The sequence below is a fragment of the Bos javanicus genome, chromosome 6 (genome assembly GCF_032452875.1).
Source record: "Bos javanicus breed banteng chromosome 6, ARS-OSU_banteng_1.0, whole genome shotgun sequence".
Lineage (NCBI taxonomy): Eukaryota > Metazoa > Chordata > Mammalia > Artiodactyla > Bovidae > Bos > Bos javanicus.
Genome location: NC_083873.1, coordinates 94,404,659 through 94,416,506, shown reverse-complemented (window position 1 = coordinate 94,416,506; position 11,848 = coordinate 94,404,659). Strand labels below are relative to the sequence as shown.

Here is an 11,848-nt window from a genome sequence, read left to right as displayed (position 1 = left end):
TGAATCCGCCACAGGTATACATGTATTCCCCATCCTGAACCCTCCTCCCTCCTCCCTCCCCATACCATCCCTCTGGGTCGTCCCAGTGCACCAGCCCCAAGCATCCAATATCGTGCATCGAACCTGGACTGGTGACTCGTTCCATATATGATTTCAGGCTATTATAAAAATGAATCCAAGAGCCTTGGAAGAGCCATGAACTATTTTGATGTCTAGGCTAGGATGTCCTTTAGACATTCTAATTGCTCCAGAAGGACCCTAAAACAGTGTCTAGCTCTATCTGTGTCTCCATAGGCACAGATAACCCCTGGAACAGCACTCTAAAGTTTGTCAGAGACTTTCGGGATAAATACAGGATAATGTTAATGCCAAAAACTCATTCCCTTAAACCTGATAAAACCTGAGTAACCAACTATCAATCAATAAAATGATACTTATTAAATGCTCTATATATGCCTTCAAATTGTGGTGCTGAAGAAGACTCTTGAGAGTCTCTTGGACTGCAAGGAGATCAAGCCACTCAATCCTAAAGAAAATCAACCCTGAATATTCATTGAAAGGACTGATGCTGAAGCTGAAGCTCCAATACTTTGGCCACCTGGTATGAAGAGCCAATTCACTGGGAAAGATGCTGATGCTGGGGAAAATTGAGGGCAGAAGGAGAAGGGATGAAAGGATGAGACGGTTGGATGGCATCACTGACTCGATGAGTTTGAGCAAACTATGGGAGATGGTGAAGGACAGGGAAGCCTGACATGCTGCAGTTCATGGGGGTTGCAGAGTCGGACATGACTTAGTGACTAAACAGCAATAATGCCTGGTATATACTGGTGACCATAATAGAGAGACGGGGACTATCTTCCAGGCTTATAGTTCAGAAGAGATGGCATACAGCAAACAATTCATTCAAGAGCAATGGCTGTTAGAAAAAGAGAAGTATAAGGTACAGGGGGACTAAACTAAGGCTAAGGGGTCAGAAAGGTTTCCATGAAGCCGAAAAATGAGTTGACCTTTTGGTAGGTGGTATAGGAGAGAAGGAAGGATGTCCAGGAAGGTGAACCAGCATGTGATTCAAGACCAGTGGAGAGAATTAAGTGGATTCTGTGCCCAGATCCTCTAACTGAAATAACAGAAATTGTATCATTTTAAAGAAACATTTCTGAGGGATAAAAGTGTCCATTCATGAGACATGCTGATGACTTATGTGAGGAGGCTGAGTCTATACCTAAGTCAGGAATACAGGGTAACATTTACCTTTGGTGATAGACTATCACCTATGTAACAGACAAGTCCACAACCACCTCCCCCTCAACAAAGCAGATCTCTCTCCAAATGCCATCACAACTGAATGGATAAAAGCTGGCAACCCAAATTTACACATTACCTTCCAGGGTCATTTGGGTTGTATGAGTAAATATGTATGACCAAGGACTTCCCAGCTGGAGTGAATGGTAAAGAACCTGCCTGCCAGTGTAGGAAAGGTAAGAGACACAGGTTCCATCCCTAGGTTAGGAAGATCCCTGGAGGAGGAAGTGGCAACCCGCTCCAGTATTCCTGCCTGGAGAATCCCATGGACAGAGGAGCCTCGAAGGCTACATGGGGTCGCACAGAGTTGGACATGACTGAAGCAACTTAGCACACACATTTATGACCAAACTGACTGCTCACTGTACACCGTTTTCTATTAACTTAAAATAAAAATCAAGTTTCACTGGACAACATATTCTAAAATCTTTAAATTTTTGAAGGGACAAGTTCCTTTTTAGAGTTTCTAAATTTTATCCCTAAGAAAAAAGGGGCCTAGGAGATAATTTAACTTGCAAAACATCCTAAAGCTAGTTAGAGTCAGAGCTGGAACTAAAATCCTGATTTTTATTCTAATTCTCTTTACACAATTACATATAGATGTTCTTAAAATTATCTATATATATTGCCGCTCTCTAGCAAAAGTGATAACGACTGGATATAAACAACCAACCATACCTAGAGAAAAACTCTTGGTCAAGTTATTCATTAGAATCCTATTATATGACAAGTATAATTTTGTAAATAGTGGGACTGAGATCATTAGATTAGTAATGCTACTAATAATGTGGATGAGTCACAGATTTGCAGTGATGGTGAACAATGGCTATAAGAGGCTAGACAGCACACGGCCACAGCAAAAGGTGTGTGAACACACGGTGGCTCTAACAATGGCTCAGCAACAATGACGCCAATTTGCTCAAGTTTAGTTTGACCTCAAGCCTCTGCAGCTTCTTTATTTTGTTGACCTATGTAAACCACACGCGCACAGAAAAAGTGCAAGAAAACTTTGCCATCGTGGTGCTTTAATACATTTGTTCTCTTGTAAAATATGTATAGGCATCACACATAAAATCCACTCTGACAGTACGCAGCAGAACACTCTACTGACCAAAGACCGATTCAGATGCCCATTAGACATTCAAGAGAAGGTCGCGGCCTCTGATTCTCCTCTCAGGCAGCACTCTGCCACCTCTGTGCCTTTCATAGAAAGGTTTGCAAAGCTCTGGGTCTTGTGCAAGTGACATCAAAAGCAGCCAATTTCTTGCCTACATCTCTTTTTCTCCATCCAGGTAACATCCAGAAGAACATGGTGGATGATAAGCGGACAGAATTAAATAAGTGATTCATTCCATTTGCATGAAAGACTCTTGCTCACTTAGTCAGCAACAATCAATGACAGCCAGGCTTTAAAATGAAACACTTTCTTCCCTTCAACTCTGTCACATATACACACATCCCAAGTAAAGATTGAATGTCTATTTTTTTTCTAAAAAAAAAAAAAATGGGGTGGGCAAGACAGAGAATCTTTCACATTCTACATTTTCAGAGAAAGTATCCAACACGACTTGCCATGATAACTAAATTTATTATTAACTGTGTATTTCATGATGTTAGTGACAATATGTTAATGTGATTTTTCACGTCCTCCTGCAGTGAACAGATGGCTCCTTTTACTTTACTTTCCACATCAAGTGTGATTATTTCTTGGTGCCAAAAGCCACCTGCCGCTCCTCGGTCTCCAGTCTAATTTTTTATGTTGGTAAAACACAGCAGGACTTGTTATCAGTTGGATGGCATCTTAATAAAAGGAGACATGCCAACATATTGACATCATGTTCAAGGGGAAATTTCAGCCCCTTCAAACCCTTAACCCCCTTCCACTATCCCCTTTCAAAAAGTGAGGAAGAAAAAGGAAAAAAAAATAGAGGCAAAGACCCCACCAGTTTCAAGATGTTTGATTACAATTGTTGGGCCTACAGCCAGGTTGCGGAATTGGCCTCCCTTTGTTCCTAAACCCAAGCACCTCACTCAGGGCTCTGATCTTTCATCCTGTGTAATGATAATTAGCCATAACATATTCCAAAGTCAAATGTAAGCAGGAATACATTAACATTGAGATCAGTGTCAGGGCAATTTTCACTGGGAAAATGACAAAGAACTCACACACATACACACACACACACAATCAAAAATTTCAAAATTCAAGCATTCATACAATCACTTTCATAGCTGTGAATATTAAACCCACTGGCTCGTCTGTTATGAGTGCTTACCTAGAATGCCAAGACCTCCTAATGTGGATGCAGTGACTCCCATAGCCCATGCTTAACAGAGAAAATATGAGTAATAAACCATGGTAGCCTTCTTTAATCTTTCCATTCTTTCTTAGAACAAAGAGGTATAGTATGTTAGGTGATCTGTGGTCCAAGAAGAGGGCTTCCAGGCGATTGGATGGTGCGGCTCTCAACAGCTGGTCCAGCACATTTGGGAACAGCATGTAGAAAAATGCGTCAGTGTTTTGAAGATTACCAACTGTGATGATGCATTGGTTATGACACAACCTAAAAAATGTTAAATTTCCTAGCCACAATCGATATAATTCAGTGTCCTTACCATCAGGGTGCACGCTCTCAAATGCAAGGTGAGATACATGCAAATTCGGTAAAACCAAAACTTCCAAAATGGATTCTCATTCACTAGAGACTGTAAAGAGTACTCTTCAATGAGCACTCTTCAATGACTGTTATTCCTTGTTAAAAACCAAACAAAGCGTTAAACCTGCAGCTGGCTTCCTAAGATTTATAAGGTTTACAAAAAGCAGAAGAAAATTCCTACAATAAAAGTGCTAATATTTTAACAAAAAATGATTCACAATTAACAGTTGCCTTGAGACAAACAACTGTAAGTAGATTATGCCACCACAGAATCTCTCAGATTAACATAAACTTGGCATTGACTCTTTTATTTTCTTCAATTATCCCTCCAAACAAAGAACCTGTAAGAAACAGATCTCTATTAACTGTTTTGCAGCTTTTTATTTGTATTACATTTCCCAGTGAACTCCGGGAGTTGGTGATGGACAGGGAGGCCTGGCATGCTGCGAATCATGGGATCACAAAGAGTCGGACACGACTGAGCGATTGAACTGAACTGAACTGAATATTTTGTTATGGCAGTGGTTTAGTTGATAAGTCATGTCCAACTCTTGGGACCCCATGGACTATATTTTGCCAGGCTCCTCTGTCCATGGGATTCTCCAGGCAAGAATACTGGAGTGTGTTGCCATTTCCTTCTCCAGGGGATCTTCCGGACCCAGGAATCAAACCCAGGTCTTCTGCATTGCAGACAGATTCTTTACCGACTGAGCTAAGAGGGAAAATTAATACTTTATTATAAAAATTGGCAAACATAGAAAAGTTGAAAGAACCAACATTTTGTCTACCACACAGATTCTACAATTAATATGTTATGATACTTATTTTATTATGTATCTTTTCATTTACCTGTTCTTTTATCTATTCATCAATCTATTATGTTAGATTTCAAAATGAATAACCAATAACCATCCAGCAACCAAAATTAAAATTAACTTGTGTTTATGCTAATTAAAGTGAGAACCATAAATAGTGGTGCTCATTAAGTCATTCACTAAGTATTTCTTGAGTTTTTGCTTAGGGTCAGGCACTGTTCTAAATGCTGAAGACAGCCAAAATACCTGCCCTCATTGAACTTATAATTTAGTGGGATTGATAGGGGAAAAATAATAATTAAATGAATGGCTCTCTAAAAATGATTTGTACAAAGGAAGATATGCCAACATAGACAAGTAGTCAAGATTATTCTTAACTTAGACGTTGTAATGAGGTTAGGAAGAATGTTTCCTGTGTCACTATAATATTGTCTAAAAAAGAGCCCATATGTAGCAGCCTCTCATAAGATAGCTGTCATATTACAAATAAATTTTAAATTTTACAGCATGGACATAATTTAAAAGATTTTATATTAAGAAGTAACTGCACTATAGAAGTGGAGAAGGAGAAGGCAACCAACTCCAGTATTCTTGCCCGGAGAATTCCACGGGTAGAGGAGCCTGGCAGGGACCGCAAAGTTTTGGACATGACTAAAGTGACTGATCATGCACTATTCAAGAGTGACCTTAAAGGTAAATAAATAATAATAGGAAGTCAGTTCATTTAACAACTTTAATTGTAGCAATCTTACATCAAAAGACTTTTTCAAGACATATCTGGTTTGGGGGTACTATTCTAAATAGTATGTCTACCATCACAGGAGTTGCGTTTGTATGAATATGATGCAAAGTGAAGTAATTTCCTAGTAAAGTATAACGTCCTCAGAAATAAGGTTGTGCCAATGATCATTTCAGAGGTGTTTAAATTAAAATGTAGGGAGGCTATTACAGACTAATAATCAAGTTTTTATGTTTTTAACGGAAAAAGAACGGCGTTAGTTTAAGCTAACAAAAAGCATTGCTAGTCAACTTTGGTTAAATCCACCAATAGTTTATAACTACTCTAAGAAAGTTAAATCAATCTGGTCAACTTTCCTTTCTAAACTAATTTGAGATACTTATTATCTGATTATTTAGTAGCTGTAATTTATTAACAGTGGAACTAGTATGCAAACAAAGTTCTTTACAGACAGAACTGATGACTTTATGTAAGTTACTTAAACACAAAATGCTTAAAGTATACCACGCTCAAAAACTAATATGACTGGGATATTTGTGTGTATATACTGAAGTGGTAGGAGAGAGAAAAAGCAGAGAAGAAACTTTGGGTCAAGTTTTTTTTTTATTGAATGTATTAATCTACATACAGAAGGTCTACTATTGCCAAATATTTAGGAAGAAAAAATTTAATCTGTTCCATGTGAATTAAAACATTGTATGGTAAATAAGCATACTAGTAAGTGTTGTCTCTACATTTTTGCTTAGAAAAGCTCTGGTTGATTTTTAAAACTTAAAGATATTATCAAGAAAATCTGTGCCACCTTCTGATTATTTCAATCCCCTACCATTCAAATTAAGTCTGGTTGCTAATTTTGTTTTTCTGATTTCCTTAAAAGAGTTTACTTAAAAGAAAAATGTGATCCAGTTAAAATAGTAAAATAACAATATTGCTGCTGATTTTTATGGTATTTTCTATTAGTTCTGCTGGATTCACTAAGAATAAATGAGTTGCATCCTTGAGCTAACTTAAAAGTATAGCCTATGGCACAATGCAAAAAACTGTCATTCATGGATTGAAAGTGACGTCACTCAGTTGTGTCTGACTGTTTGTGACTCTATGGATTGTAGCCCCCCAGGGTCCTCTGTCAGTGGGATTTTCCAGGCAAGAATACGGGAGTGGGTTGTCATTTTCTTCTCCAGGGGATCTTCCCGATCAAGGGATCGAACTTAGGTCTCCTGCATTGCAGGCAGACTCTCTACCCGCTGAGCCACCAGGGACTGGACATTTCATAAATTTAAATTAATGAACATATATTTATTCACCAACTTTACAATTGATCTGAAACTTTCAGCTTCTATTAAGTGGACTTCCACTCTTGTAATGATGGTGTAATAGAGATTAAATTTATCTTCATTTATCATTTGAAACAATTAAAAATGAATAAAATACTTGAAACAGTTCGTATAAGTCAGAAATTACATAATAGCAGTTTATAAGATGCTGACTACCAGGCCATGAAGGATAGTGATCTCTGAGAGGCAAGAAACAAATAGCATGAATACTATGACTTCCCCAGCCTAGTTACTTGAGAGAAATTTGAGGCCACAGCACTGGGAAGGGAAACCCAGGTGAAGCTCAGTGTAAACTCTGTAGTAAGGAGATACAGCTGAGCATTCAGAGAGACAAAGGCAGCTAGAGTTGCAGGACATGGTACCAGAAAGAAAAGAGTTATACAGGAAGAGCACTCTGGAGACCTTCAGCATGTCCCCTTTGAGTATTCAGTTGAGTACTGATCAGTGCACATGTGTATAAAAAAGCTACATGAGGCGGGGAAAGACGCACATTAAAAGACTAAAGGCAACAGTATCCAGCATTTACCCATGCCTGGGAATAGGGACTATTTCCACCAGCCAAAAAAATATCATTTTTCATGGGCCTTGGCTCAAGTACCCTGAAGGATCTTATCAGAGGTAAGGGGAACAACTAGCCCCAGATTAAGTACTGTCCTACTCCACCTATTAATAGCAAATCTAAAAGACAGGATTCAAAAGAATCAAACTGTTTCCATGTAACTTAACTGTATCGCAAAACAAAGCTTGAGGCCTATAGGAATACAGACATAACCAGCAAACCAACCAATCCAATCCAAACAATTCACAATGTTTGGCACCTAATCAAAAATTATCAAGCATGCAAAGAAGCAGAGAAATACAAGATATAATAAGGATAAAAATTAATCAGTCAAAATTGAACCAGAACTGACACAGATGTTAGGATTAGCAGAAACTGAAATTAAATTTATTCTAACTGTATTCCATGTGTTCAAAAACCTAAGTAAATATTTTTTAAAATCCAATTGAACTTCTAGGAATGAAAACTACAGCGTGTGAGGTGAAAAATACACTTGATGAATTAGCAGCAGATTAAACAAGAGAAGAAAAGACTAGTAAATTTGAAAACATAGCAGTGGAAACTCTCTAAAATGAACCAAAAAAAAAAAAGAATATAATTATAATAATGAGTAGAGCATCAATAAACTCTGGAATAACACCAATATATGTCATGGGAGTCCCTAAAGCAGAGAAGAAAGGGAAAAGAAAGCATATTTATAGAAATAATGGCCCAAAGTTTTCCAAATTTGATGAAATCCATAATCCCATAGACCCAAATAGTTCAATGAGCCGCAAGCACAGAAAATAAGAAAACTATACTAAGTAACATCATCATAAAACTGACCAAAACCATTGATAAAGAGAAAAAAACTCTTAAAGACAGTAAGAGAAGAACTGTGCTTAGTCACTCAGCTGTGTCCACTCTTTGCAATGCAGTGGACTGTAGCCTGCCAGGTTCCTCTGTCCATGGGGATTCTCCAAGCAAGAATACTGGAGTGGGTTGCCATTTTCTATTCCAGGGGATCTTCCTGACCTAGCGACAGAATCCGAGTCTCCTGCATTGCAGGCAGATTGTTTACCACGCGAGCTAGGAGGAAGCCCAAATATATTTAGTTGGATCGGTCTTAATTGTGGCCTGCAGCATCTCTAGCTGTGGCCCATGGGCTTCAGACATTTTAAAAATGTTTAACAATGAACTTTACACCTGAAACAACACAAAAGAGGGTGGCGCAACAGTTTCAAGACTCTGAAATTTAAGAAAAAAAAGTAGCTAAGAATTCTATACCCATAGAAAATATCTTTAAATAGTAGATTAAATCCTCTTCAGATATTCAAAAATAATAAAAAATGCATTTCCAACAAACCCACACTACAATAATGAGGGAACTCTTACAGGCAGAAAGAAAATGGTTAACATTAATGTGGATCCATGCAATACAGTGATGAGCACAAGTACAATAATTCTGTGGGTAAATATCTTACTCTTCAAAGTTTAAATCTCCTTCAAAAATAATTGAGAGGCTGGTGGTTGAGCCTGGGCCAAAGGAATCAAGTGAGAAAGGCAGCGCTGGTTTCACTGCAAAGGTATCCTTGAGCAGCGGGCAGTCAATGGCGCCGGCGCCTTATGATGAGCCTGACGCTGTTGACGTCCTGCGTGCCCCTCTCCGACCAACACCTCCATCACCAGGGAAACGAGAAACGGCACCAGAGCAGCTGAGCCGACCCACTGGTTTCATGGCAGCTCCAAAGACAGCAGCTGGGGGTCCGTTGGTGGGGGCTTTGGTCCAGGGTACGGACTACTCTAATTTTATGGTTTTCAATTCAAAAACATCAGAAGTACTTAGTCACCATCGAGTGGAATTAACCCAAGAGGTCCCAAAAGAAGGATGGATAGAACAAGACCCTAAGCAAATTCTTCAGTCTGTTAATGAATGTATAGAGAAAACATGTGAGAAACTTCAAGAACTGAATATTGATATATCCAACATAAAGGCTATAGGTGTCAGCAATCAGAGGGAAACCACCGTGGTCTGGGACAAATTAACCGGTGAGCCGCTCTATAATGCTGTGATGTGGCTTGATGTAAGAACCCAGTCTACTGTTGAGACTCTTAGTAAAAAAATTCCAGGAAACAATAACTTCGTCAAGTCCAAGACAGGTCTTCCACTTAGCACTTACTTCAGCGCAGTGAAACTTCGTTGGATTCTTGACAATGTGAGAAAAGCTCAAAAGGCTGTTGAAGAAGGCAGAGCTCTTTTTGGTACTGTTGATTCATGGCTTATCTGGAGTCTGACGGGAGGAGTTGATGGAGGTATCCATTGCACAGATGTAACAAATGCGAGCAGGACGATGCTCTTCAACATCCATTCTTTAGAATGGGATAAAGAGCTGTGTGACTTTTTTGAAATTCCAATGGACATTCTTCCAAATATCTGGAGTTCTTCTGAGATCTATGGACGAGTGAAAACTGGGACCCTGGAAGGTGTGCCAATATCTGGATGCTTGGGGGACCAGTCTGCTGCGTTAGTAGGACAAATGTGCTTCCAGGAAGGACAAGCCAAAAACACGTATGGGACAGGCTGCTTCTTACTATGTAATACAGGTCATAAATGCGTGTTTTCTGAATGTGGCCTCCTGACCACAGTGGCTTACAAGCTAGGCAAAAACAAGCCCGTTTTTTATGCACTGGAAGGTTCTGTGGCCATAGGCGGTGCTGTTATTCATTGGCTGAGAGACAATCTTGGAATTATAAAAACCTCAGAAGAAAGTGAAAAACTTGCTAAAGAAGTAGGTACTTCTTATGGCTGCTACTTCATCCCAGCCTTTTCAGGGTTATATGCACCTTATTGGGAGCCCACTGCAAGAGGGATCATCTGTGGGCTCACTCAGTTCACCAATAAGAGTCATATTGCTTTTGCCGCATTGGAAGCTATTTGTTTCCAAACCCGAGAGATTCTGGATGCCATGAACCGTGACTGTGGAATTCCGCTCAGTCATTTGCAGGTGGATGGAGAAATGACGAACAACAAAGTTCTTATGCAACTGCAAGCAGACATTCTGCATATTCCAGTAATAAAAGCTTCCATGCCTGAAACAATGGCACTGGGAGCTGCCATGGCAGCAGGAGCTGCAGAAGGGGTGAACGTATGGAGCCTGAAACCCGAGGATTTGTCAACCATCATGATGGAACGGTTTGAACCACAAATCAAAGCCACAGAAAGTGAAATTCGTTATTCTACATGGAAGAAAGCTGTGATGAAGTCAATGGGTTGGGTTACAGGTCAGCCTTCTGAAAGTAGTGAAGCTAATAACTTCTCTAGTCTGCCCTTGGGTTTTTTTATAGTGACTAGCATGATAATGTTAATTGGAGCAAGATACATCTCAAGTATATTTTCATAATACCAAGCATGGACTCTCAGGATGTGAGCTTTTCACAAAATGAAATAAATCCAGCAATTCTGCCTTTTAGTGTGATGACGCTATAACAGACTCTAACTTCACTCATTGAACACTTAACTTCATGACTTAAAAGAACCCTAGAAGTAGACTTTTGGCTGGAAATAAATAAATTACAGCAGAAAATGCTGCAGAAATATTTGGTGTGTTTTTTAACATCGGCAGTTAAGGTCAGACCAACCACTAGGAGTCAACCCCTCCACTGTCATAAAATCCTACTTCACTCCCTCTAAAATACAGAACACTGAGATTCTGTCTATGGAATTTTTCATCATACATTTTCTAACCTTTAGGACTAGGATTTGGCTCTCTGTGCTACACACACTTGATTAAGAGGTGTAACTACCTTGTTAAAACTGAGGGATATCTTGTTGTAACTGTTGCTGTTTATAATGGATCCTGAAGTCCTCTTTTGCACATATTAGGGAGGCTACAATACCTTTACTGAATGTTTAAGGGAAACATTAGTTTTTATAATAGAAATGTAGCATTCTCATAGCCTAGATATTTTCCTAAAATATATTTGTCAAAATTCTTCAGACATTTTACATGCCTCACCAATTACACTACTTTTCTATGTAGATCATATAGGGAGAAGGGCATGTTTTACTTTTTATTTTCATATCTCCATTTTTACGTACTCTACTTGGTATGTATAACATATATGCTTATATTCTTCATATAGAGAACCCACTGATGAAGTTTATAAGAAGGATAGTCTTATGTGGACCACCACAATAAATATTTTAGGGTAAACATATACACATATATATTTAGAGCAACGAATACACATACTATTATCAGTAGAAAGTTTTTTAAATAACTGGTATTTATTATTTTAGTATGTGTTTTATATTGATATAAAACAGTATATTATGGTTTCAACAATATTTCTTACAATTACCTTTTAATTTAATTGCCTTAGCTAGATATATGTCAGGAACAAAAGGGGAAAACTGTGGAATACTACAGTAAGCATTATTTTCTAGCAGAAAAAAACTG

The 11,848-nt window shown here is 38.7% G+C and overlaps 1 protein-coding gene and 1 long non-coding RNA gene across 2 annotated transcripts; one reads left to right on the top strand and one right to left on the bottom strand.

The window, feature by feature from the left end:
• Nucleotides 1-2,857: 2,857 nt before the first annotated feature.
• On the bottom strand, nt 2,858-8,870 carry LOC133249761 (uncharacterized). Its single transcript, XR_009737089.1, has 3 exons — nt 8,784-8,870; nt 3,582-3,778; nt 2,858-3,105 (listed from the first exon to the last, which is right to left on the bottom strand). It is a non-coding gene; the product is annotated as an uncharacterized LOC133249761 (long non-coding RNA).
• Nucleotides 8,871-8,983: 113 nt separating this feature from the next.
• Nucleotides 8,984-10,985, top strand: GK2 (glycerol kinase 2). The gene has a single exon (XM_061420581.1). It carries the CDS (start codon nt 8,999-9,001, stop codon nt 10,787-10,789), a length of 1,791 nt encoding a protein of 596 aa, XP_061276565.1. The 5' UTR covers nt 8,984-8,998; the 3' UTR covers nt 10,790-10,985.
• The last annotated feature ends 863 nt before the right edge of the window (nt 10,986-11,848 follow it).

Excerpts from the sequence above, each read along its gene's own strand:
- GK2 (XM_061420581.1), top strand. The coding sequence starts at position 8,999 with ATGGCGCCGGCGCCTTATGATGAGCCTGACGCTGTTGACGTCCTGCGT.